Source organism: Anser cygnoides, chromosome 2 (genome assembly GCF_040182565.1).
Source record: "Anser cygnoides isolate HZ-2024a breed goose chromosome 2, Taihu_goose_T2T_genome, whole genome shotgun sequence".
NCBI lineage: Eukaryota > Metazoa > Chordata > Aves > Anseriformes > Anatidae > Anser > Anser cygnoides.
In genome coordinates, this window is record NC_089874.1 from 106,117,449 (window position 1) to 106,141,919 (window position 24,471).

At 35.9% G+C, this 24,471-nt stretch overlaps 1 protein-coding gene across 4 annotated transcripts in view; it reads right to left on the reverse strand.

Annotated features, from left to right (window-relative positions):
- The window catches only part of LOC106034987 (cadherin-7), a 90,412-nt gene that overhangs the window by 13,147 nt on the left and 52,794 nt on the right, over positions 1–24,471 (reverse strand). For 3 of the 4 annotated variants that reach the window (XM_048080906.2, XM_048080905.2, XM_066992754.1), the window contains 5 exons: positions 23,531–23,698; positions 21,693–21,880; positions 10,674–10,927; positions 5,966–6,102; positions 868–989 (listed from right to left, as the gene is read on the reverse strand). In XM_048080906.2, coding sequence (XP_047936863.1) covers positions 868–989; positions 5,966–6,102; positions 10,674–10,927; positions 21,693–21,880; positions 23,531–23,698 — 869 coding nt within the window. Of the gene's footprint in view, positions 1–867; positions 990–5,965; positions 6,103–10,673; positions 10,928–21,692; positions 21,881–23,530; positions 23,699–24,471 lie in introns of those variants that run through there. The other variant, XM_048080909.2, reaches the window with a different exon arrangement.

Consider the following 24,471-nt stretch of genomic DNA (forward strand, 5'->3'; position numbering starts at 1 on the left):
ACAAGTATTCCAATAAGAACACTCTTATTCTATTCCTGTGCTTCTCATGAATGCAAGCTAATGATAGTGTTTTCTGTTGAAGACTTCAGTTCTGCTGTACTTTTGAAATGTGTAATAGACAACATCTGCCACAGAAAGGAAAATATTCTGGGAGAAGGCCTGAAAGTGCAAAGCATCCCGGGGATTACGTGGGATCTATATGTATGAGACATCTACTACTTTTCTGAGAGAGAGAAGAGAGAATTAGAAAACATATATTTCCTTAGGTCTTAAATATCAAAGTCGAAAAGCTAAAATATGACAGACACCAAAGATAAACAATACCAGATACTGTTTGTTAAGTCTAGGACTGTTTGTAAGTCATGTTGGGAGTTAAAAACAGTTTGGTAGGAATAGGTTTTGTGAAATTCTGACCTTATGGACCATACCTTCTAAGGGAAATAAAACTATGTGCTCATTTTAGGAATGGTAGGCCTTTAGTTTCGGAATAAACTCCATGTTAAGATTTCCCACTTCCCAGTAAAATGAGGAGGAAGTATATATTCTTAGTGTTATTAAAATTTTGGTGAGCTTAAAAATGTGTCAGTTATGTTGTAAGGAAACCTTCTTGTGTAGGTTGTAAGTAAGTTTGAGAAAATTTGGAGCCTTTTTACCCTACCTCGAACACATTATTTTTACATCTGCATCTTTTTCTTCAAAAGTAAGGTGGATATGTTAGGACTTGAGTAATATTTGCTTGTGCTGCACATCAAAACATTGTTTTTACTCTCATAAACAGACTATATTTTATCTTAAAGCTGTCAGGCTTCTGAATTGAATGACCACCTATCTGATAAAAGTAAACATTAAAAAAGTATAAAGCCATACCTGGCCAGGTTGAGCATTTTCACAGACAGTTGTCTCATATTCCATGGCAAACTCAGGGGCATTGTCATTGATGTCAAGGATAGTGATGGCTACATATCCTCTCCCAATCTGTGCTGGATTCTCTGAGAAGAAGCCAACAATACAATCAAGTAGAGCTGCTTGAGAGTTATACTTTGGGTCAGTATGTTTCTCTTTTGTAATTTTCTTTTGCATATGCTTGTCAAATCAATTACAATCCCTTCTAGAAAGACAAAAGAAGCTCTTGGCTTGATCTTTTGGACAAAATGAAAACAATGTATGTGTTTTCCAACAGCATAAATGCAATTGAGGTTTTACTTTCAGGAATAAGCTGAAAATCTAACTCACTAATCAAAACATTCATTTACATCATATGGAAAGATAAGAGTACAATGATGTAGAACCATCACCCAGGGCGCACAGCGAACCAAAACAACCTTATTCAAACTAGGAATAGCCCAGATATCATGGGTGAAATTATATGTTGCAACTCTAACTGATCAGGCCAGTAAGAACTTAAAAACAGCTATTCCTTCAGCTATGTAAAAAAAAAAAAAAAAAAAAAGTGTATTTCCAAGCAAACTTGAAGTGGAATCACATTCTCAAACAGATGTACATTTCTAGCTAAAATACGAGTCTGTGAAAGACCTAATGTCATAATTTAATCTCAAAGAGTAGATATTTGGTGGACTAACCATAATGGACATCGGTGTCTACTATACCTATTTTGCAAAATAACACTTCTGGTTTGGAGCAAGGAAAAGAGAGATTGTAGGTGGTGACATGAGTGAGATTGCAGGGCAGAAGGAAAAACTTCACAAACATTAAAAGATGTATCTATTTCTTTATATGGTATTGCAACCAAATTTTATTAAATATTTTATATTTTATTAAATATTAGCATTTTTAAAAGAAATGCCCGGCTGAAGTGCCTCTACACCAATACACACAACATGGAAAACAAACAATGGCTTAATTAGACAAATATTACCTGATTGCTGTCATGGAAGTGTGGTATCACCTAACTGGAAAACTGGAATGGAGGGCTACAAACTCTTCAGAAGAGATAAACAGGGAAGGAAGGGAGGGGGTGTTGCCCTCTACATTAGGGAAGGGATTGATTGTGAAGAGATGCCTCTGAGAAACAGCCACGGACAGATTGAGATCTTGTGGGTGAGAGTTAAGGACCATACCAATAAAGGACAGCTTGTGGTTGGGGTCTACTACAGGCCACACGATCAAGGGAAGCCTGTGGATGAGGCATTCTTGCTTCAACTATAAGAAGCATCACGCTCGTATACTCTCATCCTGATGGGGGACTTGGACCACCCAGATGTCCACTGAGAAAACTACACAGCAGGCTGTAAGCAATCCAAGAGATTCCTAGAATATGTTGAGGATAACTTCCTGGTATTAGACAAACCAACCAGAGGAGAAGCGTTACTGGACCTGGTGCTCACCCATGCAGAAAAGCCAGGTCCTGCACCTGGGACGGGGCAACCCTGGCTATAAGTACAGACTGGGTGATGAGACGCTGCAGAGCAGCACCGCAGAGAGGGATCTGGGGGTTGTGGTTGAATATGAGCCAGCAGTGTGCTCTGGCAGCCAGGAAGGCCAACTGTGTCCTGGGGTGCATCAAGTTGCATTGCTAGTCGGTCAAAAGGAAGTGTTTGTCTTGCTGGACTCTGCTCAGGTGCGACCTCACCTCAAGTACCGTGTGCAGTTCTGGGCACCACAGTACAAAAAGGATGTAAAACTGTTGGAGAGTGTCCATAGAAGGGCTACGAAGAAGGTGAAGGGCCTAGAGGGGACAACGTATGAGGAGCAGCTGAGGTCGCTTGGCCTGTTCAGCCTGGAGAAGAGGAGGCTGAGGGGAGACCTCGTCACGGTCTACAGCTTCCTCACGAGGAAGGGGAAGGCACCAATCTGTTCTCTTTAGTCACCAGTGATAGGACCCACAGGAATGGTGTCAAGCTGAGGCAGGGGAGGTTTAGGCTAGACATCAGGAAGAGGTTCTTCACTGAGAAGGTTGTTGTGCACTGGAACAGGCTCCCCAGGGAAGTAGTCACTGCACCAAGCCTGTTGGAGTTTAAGATGCGTTTGGACTGTGCACTTAGTCACATGGTCTGAAATTTTGGGTAGACCTGTGTGGTGTCAGGAGTTGGACTCAATGATCCTTATGGGTCCCTTCCAACTCGGAATATTCTATGATTCTGTGATTAAAGAGGTCAAGACTGGAGGCAGTCTGGGATGCACTGACAATGCCCTAGTTGAGTTTGTGATCTCGAGGAGTACAGGCCTGGCAAAGAGCAAAGTCAGGACCCTGAACTTCTGAATGAGCAAATTTCAAGCTATTTAAAGACCTAGTAGCTGTGATTCCATGGAACACCATCCTTAGGGACAAAAAGAGCTAAGCAGAGCTGGCAGCTCTTTAAGGATGTTTTCCTTAAAGCGAAACTCTCCATCCCTCTGCATAAAAGGGCAAGCAGGGAGGGCAGACAACTGGGATGGCTAAACAAGGACCTGTTGGTCAAACTGAGGTCTAAGAAGGAAATGCACACACAGTGGAAACAGGGACACATGGCCTGGGAATAGTACAAGGATGCAGTCTGGATATGCAGGGATGGGATAAGGAAAGCCAAGGCATAGATGGAACTGAGCTTGGCAAGGGATGCAAAGAATAACAGGAAGGGATTCTGAAGAAATGTGTACCCCCTCTGATGAATGAGAAGGGTGAACTGGTAACAACAGACATGGAGAAGGCAGAGGTACTCAACAACTTCTTTGCCTCAGTCTTCACTGCCAGTCAGGCTTGCCAAGTATTTTGGTTCCTTGCACCCGTAGATGGAGGCTGCGGGAGCAAAGTCCCACCCACTGTAAGTGAACAGCAAGTTTGAGACCATCTGATGAAACTGAGCACCTACAAGTCTATGGGGCCTGATGACATGCATTCCAGGGTCCTGAGGGAACTGGATGCTGTAGTTGCCAAGACTCTCTCCATCATATTTGAAAAGTCCTGGCAGTCAAGCAAAGTCCCCTCAAGAAAGAGAAACATCACTCCCAGTTTTAAAAGGGTAGAACGGAATACCTGGGGAACTACATACCAGTGAGCTTCACCTCTGTGCCTGGCAAGATCGTGGAAAAGATCCTCCTGGTAGCAATGTCAAAGCACATGCAAGACAAAGAGGTGAACCGAGACAGCCAGCATGGCTTCACCACAGGTAAGTTGTGCCTGACCAATCTGGTGGCCTTCTATGATGGAATGACTGCATCAGTTGACAAAGGAAGAACTACTGATGTCATCTACCTGGACTTCTATAAGGCCTTTGACACGGTCCCACATGATATCCTTGTCTCCAAACTGGAAAGATATGGATTTGATGGGTGGACCATTCAGTAGATAAGGAATTGGTTTGAAGGCTGCTCCCAGAGAGTGGTGGCCAATGGCTCTATGTCCAAGTGGAGACCAGAGACAAGTTGTGTAGTACAGGGGTCTGTCCTGGGACCGGTACTGTTTAATATCTTTATCAACGACATAGACAGTGGGATCGAGTGCACCCTCAGCAAGTTTGCAGATGACCCCAAACTGAGTGGTGCAGTTGATACAACAGAAGGAAGGGATGCCATCCAAAGGGACCTGGACAAGCTTGAGAATTAGGCCCACGTGAACCTATTGAGGTTCAACAAGTCAAAGTGCAAAGTGCTGTTCTGGGTCTGGACAATCCTGGACATGAGTATAGAGCTCACTGAGAGCAGCCCTGCAGAGAAGGACTTGGGGGTACTGGTAGATGCTCATCATGGGCCACCAGTGTGCGCTTGCAGCCCAGAAGGCCAACTGCATCCTGGGCTGCATCAACAGAGGAGGAGTAGCCAGCAGGTCGAGGGAAGTGATTGTTCCCCTCTATTCTGCCCTCTTGAAGCCCCACTTGGAGTCTGGAGCCCCCAGCACAAGGAGGATGTTGATCTGTTAGAACAGGTCCAGAGGAGGGCCATAAGGATGATCAGAAGGCTGGAGCACCTCTCCTGTGAAGAAAGGCTGAGAGAGTTGGGGCTGTTCTGCCTACAGAAGAGAAGGCTCTGGGGTGACTTCATTGCAGCTTTTCACTAGTTAAAGGGGTCTTACAAAAAAAGATGGAGAGCAACTCTGCTCAATCAGAAAATGATAGGGCAAGGAGGAATGGTTTTAAACTAAAAGAGTGGAGATTTAGATTAGAGATGTAGACTCAGAGGGTGGCGAAGCACTGGAACAAGTTGGCCAGAGAGGTTGTGGATGCCCCATCCCTGGAGGTTTTCAAGACCAGGTTGGATGGGGCCCTGGGCAACCTGGTTTAGTGAGTGGCATCCCTGCCTATGGCGGGGGGGGGGAGTTTTCTGGCAGGAAGCAGTTTTCTGGCAGGAACTGTGGCCCTTGGGGGACCTGTGGTGAAGCAGTCTGCTCCTGATGGCCTGCACTCCATGGTATGAACCCATGTTGGAGCAGTTCTTGAAGAACCACATTTCACAGAATGTATTCAGAGCTGAACAAGTTTAGGTTTAAATTTTCATACAGCATTCTTGTACGTACTTGAAGAGTTTGATTCTTCATCATTTTTCAACTTACACCAGAAAAGGATACTGTGTACAAAATATCCTCTACCATCTTACTTGAGATTCAGGAAAGTAAAACAACATAGGTATTCACATGTCCTTTACTTCATTCTTTTCAAGAGTGTTGTGACTGACCAACAGCAATCAGCCTGAGTGTCATCACTAAGAGGAGTTAACTGCTCTCCTCTATTCCATATCATTTTTGCTCTAAATTATATTTAGTCTGAGACTCCTGACATTTTCAGCTTCTTTTGTGCTTGCTTTTCTAAAGTCAAAAAAATACATGAAGTGTGAGGCAAAAGAAAGTGTAAATGCTTAATCTGTTGTATTTCTGCATTTTTATCACATAGGTGTCTTTACATTGAGTAAGAAGAACTGTTTTTATCTGCCATGTTTTGAAACATTGTCATATTTTCACTTGGTGCAGCTCATCCCAACTAAACCTGAAGTTTTATACATAAACAACTAATAAAATCTTTAAATTGTTACTTACGACTCTCCATAGCCAAGACTGTGATATTATGAACCGCATTTGTCTCCCTGTCCAAAGACTTGGCAGTTGTAATGACTCCACTGTTGGCATCAATATTGAAATACCTCTCAAGGTCTGTGTTTCGATCTATTGAGTACCTAGGTGAAGAATGAATGAAAACTTTTGATTTATGTTCAATTAAAGCTTGTAAAAATGTTTCATTGATTTCTCATTAGAGAGAAAGTGTTTCCATTGTTTCCCCATTTTGGACTTGGTTTTGTCCAGTTTCTCTAGGGTGTTAAAAGAAGGAAAGCTGTAAGCAAAGGCAAGACCACACAGGCAGTGACCTATGCTGACAGTGGCAGGCTCCATTACCACAGTGACCTGTTAAGCAAGATTATAGGCATTCCCCTCTCTTTTCTATCTCCCTCTCCATTGTAATGCAGCCATTCATTTACTTATGGAATAGTATCCTACTGAGACCAAGCTAAAGAGAAGAAGAGTTGGAAGTGTGCTGCATGGCTGTACCAGTAAGGCATGGCTCCCATGGGGGCTGGCAGCCTGAGCACAGTTCTCTGTCAGAAGCAAAAGAGCCCCTGAGTCACCCAGAGCTGCTAGGGCAGGGAAAAGAAAAGAAAGATAACGCAGAGTATGTCAAGGGATTGCATGTCATCATGCATCCCGTCAGCTCCCAGTGCTTAACTGTCATTTGACAAACACAGGCTTATGCCCTAGACTCTTTGTCTTAGCATATCTTTTGCCTCCAAACTTGTTTTAGGGAAGGGAAACTAGCTCCTTAGCAAATAGAAAATAGCGTAAGTGAAAAGGTCAGACTTCCTGCGGGTATTTTGCTTATATCCCTTTTGAGAGAAAGGGATAGTTGATTAGGCAGTGTTAGATTTACAACTATAGTATTCTTGACATTCGGCTTAATATTGGGTCAGATTCTTGCAGTGTCATTTAGATCAAGTACTTCAGAGCATTTCCCTACACTCAAAATGAATTAAAATGTCTGAGTCAGACCAAGTTTGATCATTACAATTACTGTCACACTGATGATATATTAGATTATTGATATAGCATTAATCAAAACCTTTGAACAATGTGGAAGGAAAGAATAATGGAAGATAGTGCAAAGACAGGACTTCCCAGACAATGATATGACAACACTATTTGCTTGTTCTATGTTGTAATATACTAGCTTCTACTCTGCTGTATTATGATTATATCTAACCCTCCTGGCTGCAAAATCTCTAGAGCACAGACTTGTTATGCATTTAGAATTACTTTACTGCATTATCTCACTGTAAGAGAAAGGGATAAGGAGTCATAAAAACAACAGTAAGAGTTTTCATGGATTTAAATTCTTCCTCTTTCACTTTTCTTCTTCTTCTTCTTTTCTTTTTAAGTCAACCATAGTGTTTTTTTCTGTTTTTTTTTTTTTTTTTTTTCTTTTTTTCCCTCCCTTGTTTTGTTTAGTTTTGATAAGCTTCCCCTGGGGACTATGCCTGTCACCTCTGCTGTGTGGTCAATCATGTCAGGTTCAGTAGTTTTGATTCAATATCAGGCCAGCCTTTACATTTCCTAATTATTAACACTGTTACTACATAACTTGAAAATTCAAAGGCCTTTCTTAAAAATATAGTAAGAAAGAGAGAAAAAGGGAAAGAAAAATAACAGAGAAGGAGAGAGAAGTGAGAAAGAGGCTGACAAAGAAAAAGAATGCACAAAAACAATAAAAGAATTCAATAAAAAGGAAGGGAGGAAGGGAGGAAGGGAGGAAGGGAGGAAGGGAGGAGGGAGGGAAGGAAGGGAGGAAGGGAGGAAGGAAGGAAGGAAGGAAGGAGGGAGGGAGGGAGGGAGGGAAGGAAGGAAGGAAGGAAGGAAGGAAGGAAGGAAGGAAGGAAGGAAGGAGGGAGGGAGGGAGGGAGGGAAGGAAGGAAGGAAGGAAGGAAGGAAGGAAGGAGGAAGGAAGGAAGGAAGGAAGGAAGGAAGGAAGGAAGGAAGGAAGGAAGGAAGGAAGGAAGGAAGGAAGGAAGGAAGGAAGGAAGGAAGGAAGGAAGGAAGGAAGGAAGGAAGGAAGGAAGGAAGGAAGGAAGGAAGGAAGGAAGGAAGTAGTGAGAAAGCAAGAGAACAAGTTATGTAAATTAGACAACAGACTGTAATGAAAGAAGAAAAAGTAGTTTTTATGCTTAGGAAAGAAGCAGTTTTCCTTAACTTTTATTTGCAACTATTGTATCCATGTTGAAATTCTGAAAAAATATTTTAAACACTCTAATCCTTTAATTCCTTGTGGCCATTAATACTTGAAAATCTTTGAGCTGCAGGAGTTTTAAATCCTTTATTTAAGATAGTTCAAACACCAATAGTTCTCACTCCATATAAAATAACCTCATTTTCTTTTTACTGATTTATTTATTTATGGATTTGTTTAATTATTTTAATGTAGTATTGTCAAGGTATGGCTTTAAGAGTGTCTGATCTTGCAATTGCAGCATTGTCTGAATTGTAACAAACCAAAAATTTTAATCTATCAATATAATCTAATGTTTTGAATATGGAGTACTTATTTATAGATTAATAATTTAAACTTAAATAGATCATGAAAAGTATTATGCTATCATCTTCCTTAACACATTCCATTTTTCTGTGTCTGGTCTCCGATGTACATCACAGCAGATGCAGGACATCTTTACATTATATAGTTTGTCAATACCCCTGACAACGTAAATAGCAGGTTCACAAGCATAGAGATAAACCTTCACTATTTCTTATTTTCATCTCCCTCAAATTCCAAACAACTTTGAAGCCGAAGAAATCTAGATGTCTGTTAAGCTTGTGATATAGTATTTTTTGATGCTGAAATTCTAAAAAATAACCAGAACAAGGCCAATAAATTCATCCTTACATTTACACAGGAGTCAAAAGCATACAGAGCATAGACTTAATTTATGGAACTGGATTTAATCCTACTCTAAATGGTTCTGCTAAACCAGATATTATACACCAGATGCTAACATCAGTGCCAGAAAACACTGCCACTGTAAAGAAAGAGCTCAGCAAAGATAAATTTCACAAGTGAATCCCTGCCAACCAATCCATCTAGGACTTGTTTATACATGATAGGAAGCAGCTATTTCAAATCTGCTGCAAATATATAATGAAAAAAAGGGGAGAGAACACTTGTATCACCTCTAGGAGTGAAACATATGCTTTATTTTTACAACTGAAATTGGTCCTTCAGAAATTACAGAGCTACAGTAGAGTCACAATTTCATATTCAATACATTAATGTAAAAATTTAGCATCTCAAAAAAGGTGACATCTAAATGAGTTCTGTATCTGTGAAGTTTTTTTTTTTTCTGTATATGCTCTAGATGAACAATAACAACAAATGGAACTTAGTACTAACTTTTAACTGTATTATTGTCCTACTCCTGAAGATGTTTAAGTTCTCAGAATTCCCCTGAGTCAGAAGTCATGGGCTCCAGACCCTTTGCATGTTTTTGTTGTTGTTGTTATTGTTGTTGTTGTTTTTGGCAATTAATATTACTATTCTGCATAACAAAACTAACAAGTAACTCAGTGTTTTAATTAGTGTTTTAATTTAGGTGATGAGTCTTTTTCTCTGAACTTTTTCTCCCTAAATACAGGCAAACATAATATCAATATATATTCTTTTGTTGCTGTTGTCTACAGGTTCCTTATGTTCTTGCACAATATATTATGAAAGAATTATTATATATATATTTTTTCTTTTTTTTCACACAAAACAAAGGAAGAAGCCCTTGAGAATTTTTGTTTCTCTAGTGTTCATATCTCTTCCCTTTCAAAAGGAAGATATTTGGCTGCAGCAGAACTTACAAAAGCCAAAAGAGTTTTGCCTTTAACCATCCTGGTAAACACAGGACGTCTTGTTCTACCCATTTCTTTCGCATAAAAAGTTTGTAGCAATACATTTTTTTGTGGGACATCAGTTCTGGTTTACCATGTAAAAGAGTCCTATTACTTGCTTGCACATACTGCATGCAGAAAATTAAGAGAGGGAGAGAGAAAGAGATTTTCATCCTGATTGATTAAACAGAACATAATTTGTTATAGATTGTTATAGATATGGATATAGATATAGATATAGATTTGTTATCGATATGGATTCTTTCTAAATTTACAAATAAATTAATATGTATAATAAAATAAGGATTATTTTTGCTTTGTAATCCTGAAATTTTAACTTTGCTAATTTATTTATTTATTTACTTACTTATTTTACAGAGATGTAAATATATTATTTTTTCAAAGGTTCTGCAGTTTATGAGTATAAAAGTTAAAATATGCAAACTCTTAGAACATTTCATTCTCCCGCTGTAAGGGAAAAAACAAAAACAAACAAAAAAAACCTAGTTGCTTTCAGTGCAAACAATCTCCCATCACAAAACAAACAGCTTAAAATAAATAAATAAATAAACAATTAAGAAGTCTTACAAATTGCATCACGGCAGGTTTGGATTGGATATTAGGAAGAATTCCTTCATGGAGAGGGTGATCAAACATTGGAAGGGGCTGCCCAGGGAAGTGGTGAAGTCCCCATCCCTGGAGGTATTTAAAAGACACGTGGACATGGCCCTAAGGGATACGGTTTAGTGATGGGATTCAGTAGGTCAGGTTGATGGTTGGACTTGGAGATCTTGAAGGTCTATTCCAACCTAGAGGATTCTATGACTCTAATTACCTGACAGGACTATTTGAGGCATCTGGATCATGGGCTGCTACAGTTCCAATGATAGTGCCAACCTTTGCTGCTTCAGACACCACCATGGAGTACAAACGTGAAGTAAACACAGGCGGCTCATCAACATCTTCTACAATTATCTTCACTGTTGTCATGTCATTGAAGGGTCCAAGACTCAGGAAGCGAGGGTCAACATGCATATTGGCTGCTTCTATCCTCAGGGTATAGCTTGTTTTAGCTTCAAAATCCAGCTCCTATACAGGTAAAATTATTTGGAAATTTTATTACCCAATAATATTGCAGCAAAACTCACTTACAACACCCAGTGAATATAAAATGAGATTTTCCATTTGTATTCAAGCAATACTTTTGATTGGCAAAGCATAGTTGATATCTGTTTTTTCGGCTTTCTCAAAAAACTGGCTTTGTAGTGTCTTGCTCAGTCTTATCTGAGATAGCTCAAAAGACTACTGTAAGGTGATAAGATAATAAAGTTATTTTTCATCAGTGTATTAGTATTGTTAAGAAAATCTATAATTGCCTAAACATGTTTGATTTTGTAGAAATATTATGAGTGGGATTTTCAAGAATACTCTTAATTCCACTATAATTATTCCTAGCGAGTATTTCCCAATAATTTAATGGGAAGGATAGTTCTGAAAATTCTGCCCTGTGAATTAAATAAGAATTCTCTGAGTTAATACCAAAACTTTGCGTGACATCTTTGGGAACCAAATTCTCTTTCATTATTTCATTTCTGCGAATGAATTCTTTTTGATTTATTTGTATTTTTCTAAGGTAATATTAGATGCAATGCGCCATACTACCCAGACATGAGAAATCAATATAACATTCACTAGTGAAAACACCTCTTTCAGGAAACTATGGTTTTGTTTTGCTTTGTTGTGTTTTTGCATAATGTTGGCACTATAAACTATTACTCCCAAGTTCTTTATAAGTTTGTGGAGGAAAATATGGCAATCAATCCAATGACATTGCTTATATGACAATATTTTGTATTTAGATACAGCCTGGAGATTTATTTGTTTTTTTGTTTTATTTGTTTTTTTGTTTTATTAAACAATTTTTTTCCATCTTCTTTCCACTTTAATTTTCTTTGATTAAATTAGAGTTCCCTTTGGAATTAATACTGCTTTAGAATTAAAAAAAATAGCCCCCAGAACTCACGGTATATCTGTGATCCGGATAACAGTAACATTAAAAAAAAAATGTTTTGGAAGAAAAAAGTCTTTTTACCTCACAAGTAATTATTGAAGGAAAGCACCATATTAATATTAGAACCATTTACCCTACTTCTATAGTCTTAGACCATCAGCTTGCACCAAATGCCTGGCTAATTATTTCTTTGCAATTCCAAATTTAATCATCAAGAACAACAGACCCAACTGTTTCTAAAACTGCAATCTGATTACTCAACTGTCTTTTCAAACTATGTTTCCCAGTGTACAAAACTGATTTTAAAAGGGTTTCAACAGTTTTGATCCTGAGCAAATCATAAGTATCCAAAATGCCCTGCAAAATAATCTGAGAGCATCCACAAAACATTCCTGTACTCACTCAGAGGAGCAGCAGGGTGAAACACTCATCTGTTGACCTACTAATGTGAGAGTCTAAGTTGTCCATCGAGTTACAGTAAAATAAATCCCAAATGAGCATCTTAAAGTCAGTGATTAAGCCAACATTACAATACATCTGTAAACAGCCTGGATTTTAAAATGAAAAATGATTTGCAACATATCACATTTGGAAAGGTACTGAACTTTTGTAATATCTATGTGGCAGCAAAAAGCTTTTCTGAACAGGAATGCTTATGATCCTCAAGATATGTAAGCACTTACTTCCTGCATTGAATCAGAGAGCTAGTATCCATAGTTCTCCAAAAAGGGTTATGCCGTAAAAGAAGGGTTGTCTGGATACTGGTCAATACTCTGCATTCAACTGGTCAGTGTTTATTACTAAAGAATGTTGATATTGTTTTGAATCTTTATCTTTGTTTTACATTTAAAGTACAAAATATGTGCTATGGAACGCACCTTAAAAGCATAATGCAAATGTACTGTGATATTAGAATGATGAAAAATTGCTCAGAAATTATACTGTATGGTAATAACAATGAAGCAACAGATATAACCAGATAAGTGGCAAGGTTAAGGAGAAGAAAACCAAATGCAAATATGTTAATACTCTTCTCACTTTCAAGTAGAATCATCATATGAACTAAACAAATGAAGATATGAAGACAAATGAAGACAAATGAAAACAAATGAAGACAAATAAAACCTGAAGAACTTCACAGACAAAAGACTGAGATTTGATGAATGATAATAATAATAATAAAGCCTTAATCAAACTATATATTTTCTGTTACAATGAACAAAAATATATGGCTGACTTCTGTACCTCTCTGACATGGCAGACAAAAAAAAAAAAAACTATGCTGACTTAATTTTCATTAGAAACTAGTGTTTTCAAATGAAATAGAACAGTACTCTATTATACAGTACTCCTGATTCTGCTTATTTTATTATTCAATTGAAATTGATATGTGCTATCACATGCCATTTATTTTTAATCTGCCCTAGATGCTTAGAGTAACATTGTATAACTGAATTACACTATAGAAAAGTTGAAGCTGTGGTCCGCTGCATGAATATTCTAAACTTGGGTATGTTTTCTATTGAATAAAAGGATAAACTATTAGTGTTAATTTCTGTTAACACAGAACTAAGGAGTACCCAATACATGGTAAATTATGAGGCAAAATAAGTATGCATCAAATAGTGATGTTTCCACTTAATTCTTACTACATATATCATGTCTTGTGACTCCAAGACAACAGTATAGTACCATATAACTAGACTGTGCTTCTTTTCTTTCCTTTTTTTTTTTTTTTTAAATTTTATTTTCACATTACACTTCTAACTTTAAAATTGCATAGGGTGGAGAAGGGAAGGCCACTTTGTTTTCATTAATTAGTAATATCTGTTTAAATTGGATGATACAGCAATTTTTAATCAAACATGAAAGTCAAGGCAGATGCAGACAAGATACTTTCTAATGACATGTGAATGTCAACACCAAAGTCATCCTAAGGAAAAAAAAAAAAAAAGTTTGTGAAAATTTTGAATTAACAGAAAATGTGCATAGAGCAAATTATATAAAATTTATTTTTATAGTCTAAGACCAATAGTGAAGTAATTATTTAAATGAAAATTTTGCAGACCTTCTCATATTTCCATATTAATTTTAAAAAGACTAAATTAGAGCCTTTGTTTTTAATTAGAAGTCGTAAACCCATTTGTTTTCCACGTGAATTCTTACCACAAAGCTTACATACTTTTAGATCATCATATTTCATTCTTTAATATAGAAAGAGATCATCATTTATTTGACTACAGTACAGGAGTGTTAGACAGGTAGGGAATACACAACACATTCAGTAGAAAGGCTTTTCGTCATAGAGAAGGGTGGAAAACTACTGATGGTGGAGATGTGTATTTTTAACAGGTTTGTTTACTAAGGACAGGTTTCACCTTCTCTAACTTAGCTGCATACATCTGAGAAAATCAATATATGCTGCTTCCTCTGAGTGGAGAGAGATTCTTTTAGGGAAGGAGTCAGCTGGCCTACTTATGAATGTTTGTTTTTCACCAGGCAGTAGAAAGCATGTCTCAATAACTGGAAGATGTAAACACCTGCTTTCAGTAATATGAATCCTGCCCTAGGATTCCCTCAGATATCCTCTGGTACCCAAAGCTGCTAGTAGTTTACAAAAGCTATAAGGTTCTCTGTTCATAGAACACAAACAAACAAACAAGCAAAAACCACATAAATCTAATGTATGTATATATACGGTGGGGAACGGTGTTTAGAAGAGGGAGAGAAAGGCAGGGGTTGCGTCATCAAATGGTATAGAATTATAAAGGGGCAGTACTATAGTTTGTTTCTTAGTTCTTTGCAGCAGAGTCTGTTTCCTGTTGGCTGTGACAATGACTACAAAAGCTAAAGTCATCAACCTCAATCTCTTCCTATAAGATACACATCCTTAGATCCTATGGTGAGTAAACAAGTATCAAGTTTTGACGCAGAATATAATCTGGGAAAATAAACAAGATCTCTAAAATATGGTTAGCATGCAAATGTTCTTGACCTGCAGGAAATGCTTAGACATTCCATATAAAACATAATGAAGGTATTACATACTACAGACACTAACAGAAGACTGAAAAAGTGAATTGAAAAGATCTCCTTTTTTTCTCTCCTTATCTAATTATCACTGATGCCTGTTATATAGTGAGCATTTTTTAACTGGCCTGTGAATCATATCTTCATTATTTCCTGCCATAACAAAAGCATAGATTCCAATAACAGAATACCAAGTCAACAGTTTACAAATCACTGCATCAGCATTGAAGGTTAAAAGGACAATATATACTTCAGTTCTTCAGTACAGTGAATAGAGCTTGACAGCTTCATTAATATCTGTGTATTAGTGTTATCTGATTAGATCTTGTGCAGGATCATTCATCATTGTCTCCTTTTGGAGCTCTCATGTTTACTTTCTTTTCTTTCTTTCTTTTCTTTTCTTTTATTTTTTTTTAAAGGGTGAGAATTTTGTCCTGTCTGAATGAAATTACAAAACAAGTCACCTATATCACAAAGACTGGATATGAAGTTATCTTTCACAGGAAGCCTATTTTTGTAATGTTTATTTTTTACTGTATGGTAACTTTGTAATAATGTAGCTTACAGAGGTGAAAATCCATTTTTAAGCCCAGTTGAGGTTTTTTTTTTTTTTTTATTGAAAACTGCAGTACAAATGAACATTATCTCTCAAAGGAACCATGGAAGGCTTAAGTTGTTACATTGTAAACTCTGATATAGAATTGAAAGCAAATTTTCCAGCTGAAAAGAAAAAAAAATGTTAACACTAACAGAAAGATAGCTTTTCACTCAATGGCTTACACATTACTTTTAGAATGAGATCAGGTTTTAAAATAACATCTTAGTGGCCTTTTCTTTTTTTTTTTTTTATGCGAAAGTAGTTTGCAACACTTATTTTCACATTTCTCCATATAACATTCAAGTTGTTTGATGATATTGGTGGTAGGGCTGTGTATTGGGGGGGGGAAATTAAGACAAAGTGGGCAATAATTGTATAGTGGAAAATCTTGATGCTGGTCACTTGGTACTGTAAGACATGACAACCCTCTACAGAGTCTTCAGACATTACATCTATATTTATTTTTTTAAATTGAGTCCACTAAAATTTTTCCCTAGGCTTCAAAAACTTGAATCAGATCTCATAGCCTTTCAAAAAGTTACATATAATGCATATAATAAAAATATAACTTGCACACTTTTTGTTATTTGTAAATTACAACTACAACTTCAAACACCAAGTAACTAGGAGGATGCATATTATCTATCAGGTTTTATCCTACATTTTTTTGCCACTCAGCTATTATTATTACTGAGGCCTCACTGTAGGCTGCAACTTTATGAAGAAAGTGGAAGCCATACTTATATGATGTTCTTCTCAGTGCAATATTTTTAGGAATAGTGTTTTGGAAAATCCAAACAATGGGGTCTCTGTATTCTTTTCCTTAGTAATTAAATCCAAAATTCCATTCATGTGTATTACGATCAGAATTCTGTGAACAGCAATCCTGAATTCACTTTGAAATTGTACACACGTAGATTTGCAACACTACAAAATTTGTTCTATTAATTGATTAATCATTCACTTACATAAATGTTACTTCAATTCTAAGTCTGCTGCTGCAGAGAGACCAATCCAACACTTTTTCTTTTTTTAACTCCAATATCTGCAGAAGAATTATGCATTTTTTCTAAACACCCTCACCACTGTCAAATGAGATACTGCTCGTAGGCAAATAGTTTACGTCTTTTTTAACAGAGCATTGATAACAGTATGTTAATTACAAATGAAACCATAGGAAGGAATTGATCCTACTCTACAGATGGAAAACCGAGTCACAGTGTGAATGAGGATAAAATTTTCAAATACTTCTAAAGAATATAAATGCCTGATTCCATTTCAAAAGCTGCACAAGACAATTTTTCCAAAAATATCACCTAAGGTGGATGTTTTACTAGTCCTCTTTAAAAGTAACTTAGACATCTAACTGAACTTTGCTTAAGAATTTACCAGAGAGAGTTTGTGCCTATGTGGTGGAGGCATAAAAAGAAAGAAATAATCTGGGGCTAGAGAATAGCCAAATTCTCCGACTATTTTCAACATCAGAACTCTACCATTGACTATGAGTAAGTGATATATCTGATCTGTACAGGAGAAAAGTAAAGGGAAAGCGTTCTTTTATTTCACTTGACAAACCAGAACTTTTTATTTATATATTATTATTATTTAATAAAAGAGAAAGTAGAAAAAAAGAAACAGGAAAATTTCCACAGTGACTTCAAACTGCTAGGGAACAAGTAGTATGAACATAGTAGGTTACAGGGAAAGACCCCTACTAGTTTTCCCACCATTTCCCACCCTTTCTGGAAGCTGAGAATACTGTACTGAACTTTGCTTATGGGTCCCATTTACTTCTTGTTTATTCTAGCTTATGAAAAACAAAGTTTTTTTTCTGGCTTATTTTAGGTTGGGAACAGAGCATGACATCTTAAATACAGCTTGCATACTTTTATATGCCTTCCTAGATGCATACTGGATATTTTGTTTGCATGCACTTTCAGTTAATGAATTCAGTTAATGTATTGTGGTAGAAGTTAGACTTTATTTTTTAGTGTCATCAACCAAATAAATGGTTCAATACTGTTTTTACTAGCTCCTCTCATAAGATGAAATTCTAACTTCACTGGTCTCATGAAAAATCTATGCTGTCCAGGTCAAAACTTTTGTTATTATTTAAGCCATAAGACCATGAAAAAAAGGTAACACTTGTCCCATTTATTATTTTATTTTATTTTATTTTATTTTATTTTATTTTATTTTATTTTATTTTATTTTATTTTATTTTATTTTATTTTATTTTATTTTATTTTATTTTATTTTATTTTATTTTATTTTATTTTATTTTATTTTATATTTTATTTTATTTTATTTTATTTTATATTTTATTTTATTTTATTTTATTTTATTTTATTTTATTTTATTTTATTTTATTTTATTTTAATTTTCCTAGAATGAACTTAAGAAACTTGCTGCAACACATTAGCTTCACATCTCATTCATTTAATTCATCTTCAAGCATGCTGACCAGGACATAGGAAAATAAGGTGTCTCAAGCGTAAGAAGAGTCATAGAGTAGCAAATTTTATAAAGTGCTACAGCATGCATGTTATTTAGTCATAATGAATAAGGTAGCACAATTCTTCTCTTTACTTTTTGGAGGGGCAAAGACCAAGTGGAAAAAAATACAGGAAAAAAAAAAAGTATTCATTCTTTGTTTGATTTCATATTCTCAAGGAAATTATTATAAGAATATCAGCCTATTGTAAAAATATTACCTTGAACTAAGATTTAGCCCAGCAGCTTGTATATACTGACATTAGGCAATATGCAGCAACAGCATCAGCAAGCTCAAGAACACATATTCTAGTCTTGCCATGGCTATAAAAATTATGAGCAACTTTCAATCTGTTTAGAGAAAAATCCATCCAGAATAAACCACAAAAGCCAAGCTGATATCTGAATTTAACAATGCAAAATAGATAAATGAAACAGCATACAATTCGTATATCAATGAATATCACTGAATATCCCTGTTAGGATAAAATCATGTTTGTTTCTTTATTTTTCTGACTTCTGGTATTTTGAAGTCTCTGTGTTCTTACAGTACAGAGAAGAAATGTGTTAAAACGTGCATGAATAAATAAATAAATAAGCCAATTCACATCTCATTCATCAGACTTTCATGCCAATAACATGCATTAGTCAAGGACATTATAGACAAGTAAGCTTGAGAAATACATACAACATTATGTTTCTATAACATTTTATTAATCCTACTGTCACTATTCTTGTTACATCTCTTTTTCAAACTTGTTCAGTTTTCTCTATTTATATATATAAATGCATTGTTTGAATTTTTATTTTGCCAATCCTTGGGCATTTTCTTTCATATTCCATTCACTTGGAGAATACAAAAATTAGGCTTTTCTCACCAAATGCCTAAATCTTGTTTCTTTCTTCTTCTCTCTCTCTCTCTCTTTTTTTTTTTGTTTCAAGAAAACTTTTTTTTTCTTGTTATGAGTTAAAACATAATTTTTAACATAAGTTAACTAGTTTGGGAGTCAGCTTTTCAAATTTTTTCAGAAAGGTTATCTAGGAACAGAACATATCCCCAGCTTGTGTGTGGAACTCTGTTAAGCAAGTGCCAACTTTCTCCACAAAACCTAGCGCAAAAGTGGATGGAGTAGTGCCTCCAGCTGCCCAGATATACTGACAGTGATTTGGATGTTTGGCCTGTTGATTTGTATGTACTATTACAGCAGAAGTACACGAAACTAAGTGTATGTATATGCACTTAGAACTGAAGCACACCTTTTCACAAGTCTTTGCAATGGCATTTTACTGCTTGATTTGGATGCAGAAGTGTTATCTGAACATATAAGTACGCACGAGTTTAAATGATAGGCACACATTTAGAGGCTGAGCTGTTTCTCAATGTCTCAGCTGACTTTAGGGGCATGAAAAGAAAAGAGCTAATTGTACTCAGAGGTGTACAGAACATCATGTGCCAGGTAGTAAAATGTTTAGGCAGTTTCCATGCTATAATTTCTTCCCTCATTCCTTACTGAAAAGCACACATCATCATGCAAGGATAACCTCTGCCTGACTCCGTAGTGACCTATAAGGTTAGGCTCTGTAGTTGAAACTCATTTAACCTGTGTACACTTGTTAATGGCCTTCCATGTGCATGCCCTCCAGAGAACAACAAGCTGTCTCATAGCTACTGTGCATGGGATCTTCATTTTATTTCTTCCCTCCAAGTCAATGGTCTCTGCCATTTTATTTGCAGATTTAGTAGGGAAAATATTTCAGCCTTGAGCAAGACATCAATTTCCCTGGAATTCAATGGAGACCTAAGAGGACAAAGAGGTTTGGGAGGTGCCCCTCAGTATGGGGACTCACTTTTAGGTAAAACAGGGGAAAGGTAGTTAGTAATCTTAGGAAAAAGAGAGAAATATTGTAATGGTGCAGAGGAAAAAACAAACAAACAAACAAACAAAAAACAGAATTCTTGTGTCCACAGCAGTATCCACTAGGTTTAAAAATGATTAGCAAATGGTTATTTCATTGGGTCAAAATTTGATAACTTCTTTAGTTCAGTCCAATAGCCATTTCATAGAGCATTTCTCAAAACAAATGTTCTTTACTGGAAAATCCAGTTCAGCTCCCTAATGGAAATGATGACAGAAATAATAAATGTCAATTATTTGGCTCACTGGAATCAGGAGAGTCCCAGAACAAACACTGTGACTACAAAAACATAAAATTTAAAACATTCTCATACGCTCCCAAATAAGACTGTTAAAGCCCCCAACTGATTCAGTGTTGCTCACTGTGACACTTGATAAACACTCTCTCTCTCTAGAATGGGCGTATGTTCTTCCAGATCTTTCCTCAAAAACCTTAAATGAATGAGCTAAAGGAGCCACATTTAATTTGGCTGTTGAACAGAGTCAACTGGCTTTTCATCCCTTGTATTTCAAACATGCTAAGCAGAAATTAGCATAGTATGCAAGAAGTCTCAGACAAATGCTTTTGCCTTGAAAAAAATGATTTACTTTACATGTATTAGAGCCTGATCTTTCAAGGATGCTGAACATCCTACATTTGCTCTGACATCTATGGATGCTTACCAGCTCTCAGCAGGTGTTCAGGGCATCAGAGAATTAGCCCATTACTTTGCAACATCATGCAGTATTAAATTCTTTCAAAAGAGAAGTGATTCTGAAATTTATATTGCTTTATAAAGAAATTGATGCACCAGAAGAAAAAATAATGAAAATTGGTACATGAAATTTGCAGAGATTAAAGAGTACCTAGGCAAGAGAAATCACTTAGAGGATCAATTTAACTGTAACAATATGTCAGAATTCAGGAACATAGCTACACTTAAAATACTAAGTCCCACATTTTGGAGGATAATTAATAGCTTAGAACAGTTAGGACCATGGCTTCAGTGCAGTCAATGCCAAACATTCTCATATTAAGAGTATGAAATTTTATGACATCATGTTCTTCTGTCTAAGGCTTTGTTTGTTAGTTTTCCTGTTCTACTCAAAATTGAATATTTCTGCCAAAATATTTAAGCCCACTGTTATTTTGGAAAAAAAAATACTCTTTAAAATGTGTTGCATCAAGGCAAGAATGCTCAGTTTTAATATTTTATATAAACTTGATTTTTCTGTTTTAAAATGCTAGTTATTTAACTGCATATATGGAAAGCTAAAATAAAAATATTTCTAAAAATATCTCTATTTTTTGAAATAATATTTTGATAGTAAATTATCTTGTAAAACAGCTAGTCTTATTGATACATATTTTTAATATTAATATTGTGTGCTTTCTGGATAGAACAAGATTGTCTAAAGATAATTTGATCTTTATTTATTTGTTAGGCTTGAGATATATTTTGGATTTGGAGCTTACATTTTTAATGTCTGATATATTTTTCACATTTTCTATTTAATTGAAAGACAAATGAGAGTAAAATTGACATTCTCATTCAAGCTTGTATGTTCTGGGTCTTTAAAAACAAACTAACAAGCAAAACAATAAAAACAAAATACCCTTGGGAAAAAAAAATCACAATAATTTTCTCTGTAAGGCATTAAAAAGCTCAGAACCAGGTACACACACATGCATGGTGAAATTCACCAGTGGAAACTCTTACATCAGAACAGGGTTTTAGAAACAAACAAACAAAAAAATCACCTTCACAGTTCCTGCCCTTATCTTGCCCAGGTCCAAGCAGAATCAGTAAGAAAAATTAGACTTACCTTCTGAATGGTGATGATTCCTTCCTGAGTGTCTTTGTCCACAGAAATTTTGAATACTCCCAAACCATCACCATCTACAATCTTATACTCCATTTCAGCATTGGGTCCCACATCTGCATCTGCAGCTTTTATTCTGGCCACCACAGAAGCCACAGGTAAAGACTCTGGGACATTATATTGATATGATCCTGTGAAATTTAGAAATTGAATAAATTCATAGTTTTCTGAGACTGTAAGCTAATATATACGTATATATTCTATTATATATATTTTTCTATATTCATGCGTCTGAGTACTTGCTCAAACTACCAGAAAATATTCTTCAGTTTAAATAGAAGGTTTGAACCTTCTACAGATGGACTCTACTCTGAATACCATGGGTATTCTTTTTTTTTTTTTCTACCAGAATTACAAGACAAAGATGCATGAACATCTTTCCACACCCAAGTGTAAGTCATGAGGCAAATGTGTGCAACTTTCCAATGAAAAAGATGTTTTCCTTATTTGTTTTCTACGAAAGGGGAAAAAAAGTTAATATGTCAAATGAAATTAATATAAAGACATTACTTTATAAATCTATATCTGAGGGGAAGGAATTCGCAGGTGGCCTTGCACTGTTTCACACATCCCTGAACTAGAGATAATGAGGAAGTAAGCTGTATAAACAAAAACTTGAGCAAGTTTGAGATAAATAACTTGGCTGCAGTGTTAAAGATGAGCTTTGCGCAGTGGCCAATTGCTGGCTGGTTTGAGGCACGTGTCCGAGGGTCTCTAACCAATTGTATGACAGATTCAGGCGTGTGGACAGCGCATGGAGCTACAGGGAAAGTATATTAGTGGAGAAAAATGGCAATAAATGTTTCCTATTCAAGAGCCATCGGGAGTCCGTGTCTTTCATGCCTTCATATGTCTTGATAAGGCAGTTTACAATGTGAATATGACTAGAAACTGAGAGATATTCATTTCTTTGACAATAAATGCATCATCTGCACTCTTGAAAATTCCAGCTTTTTCGTTCAAGTAGAAAATTATATATATGCTGTCAAAAGGATATCTGAATGCAGTCAGTAGCCAATAATATCTTCACCTTCAAAAATAACTTGTTATCCTATGATTATTTGGAACAGTTAATGGTAGGAAGCCTGTTTTATACTGTTGGAGGTGAAGCTGGAGTGAATATATTCATCACATTATTTTTGTGTTACTTTACAAGGACTTTATAAGATCACGTGACTTTTGTAAAATTATCCCAAACAGAATGTTATTAAAAACTGGTCTGAGAGAACAACTGTGTATTCCTTTATTTGGTTGGGATGAGAGCCACCTTGGTCAAAAAAAGTAAACTGAGGCAAGATGAATTTCCAGTTCCTCTGTGATTAACTTCTTAGGAAACACTGTATGCACAAGAGAAATCCTGCTGAAGTGCCAAAGGAATATGAAAGATTAACAGTCAAGTTAAGAAATTAAGTATCCTGAAGTCCAGCTGGCAAGAGATAAAGATCTGTTAAGGTGTATCTTTTTGTCTTTTTATTGGTAGTGAAGAAGTAAAATATTTTAATAAATGCACCTGTTCTATATTACTTCAGTTCAGATGATCTAAAATATATTAGGTAAACAAACAAAAAACAACAACAACAACAACAACAACAACAAAAGTATTATTCCAATTTAGTAGTAGTAGCAATAATAACAATAATGATAGTAATATACGTTGCTGTCAGTGGTTCTCAAAGTATTTAACATGGAAGCTGACTAATTTTATTTTTTGTTTAGAAATAATGAAATAAATAAAGAAAATAGCAATGTTTAGAAATAATTCCAAAATTCAAGTAACTTACGTCGTGGAAAGCGGGGTGGGTTGTCATTTACATCAGTCAGTGTGACAGTTACAGATGTTGTTCCTGATAATCCACCATTTTGCCCAACCATGTCCTTTGCTTGAATAACTAGTAGATACTGGTCCTTGGCTTCTCTATCCATATTTGGAAGGGCAGTCTTGATAACACCTGCAGTAAGACAAGATATGTCAGTGGTTGCAGAAGTAAATATATTGCCGTGAAAGCTGAGTTTGTCTTTAAAAGGTAGCAGCAAATCAATGATAACAATATTTTACTAGGAACTGAACTGGCATACTACAAGCTTAATTTAAGTAGTCAACGAAAACCACATATATATATATATATATATTTTTCCAGTTTGTGCTACATTGTTTGGGTAATGCCATCCATGACCATGTTTTCAGAATATCTTCTCCCTGAACTGCAAAGTTACTCAGGTAACATTCCCTTCCTTTAAAGATATCATCTCCTGTATTTGATTTCCCACTGTCTTACAGCTAGTAAGAATAGCATATTCTGTACTCGTTTTCAAGATTCCAAGTTCAAGATTCATTTCACAATGCCCAACAATCATTCAGCACATTAACTCTTACAAATATTGATATCATGACGCACTCTGCATATATATGCAATTATCTTATTTCACCAAATATTTGCTTTAAAAATAACTACTTCTAAAGCATTAACGTAATTAAGATACCTTGATTTGTTAAAGAAAATACTGTTATATCTGAAATAAAGTTTTTGTTATACCCATTTGAATATCTGCATACAATTTGTAATTATTTGATTTGAAATAAAAACCAAAAGAAAGCTCCATGCTTCCTCCTTTCAGTTCTGTTGATATAGATCAGAAAATAAATACTCTTTCTCAAAACCTGATGACTTTATGAATATTTCATGTTCAGCACACAGTACAGCTGCTAACTCTGATTTCCAGA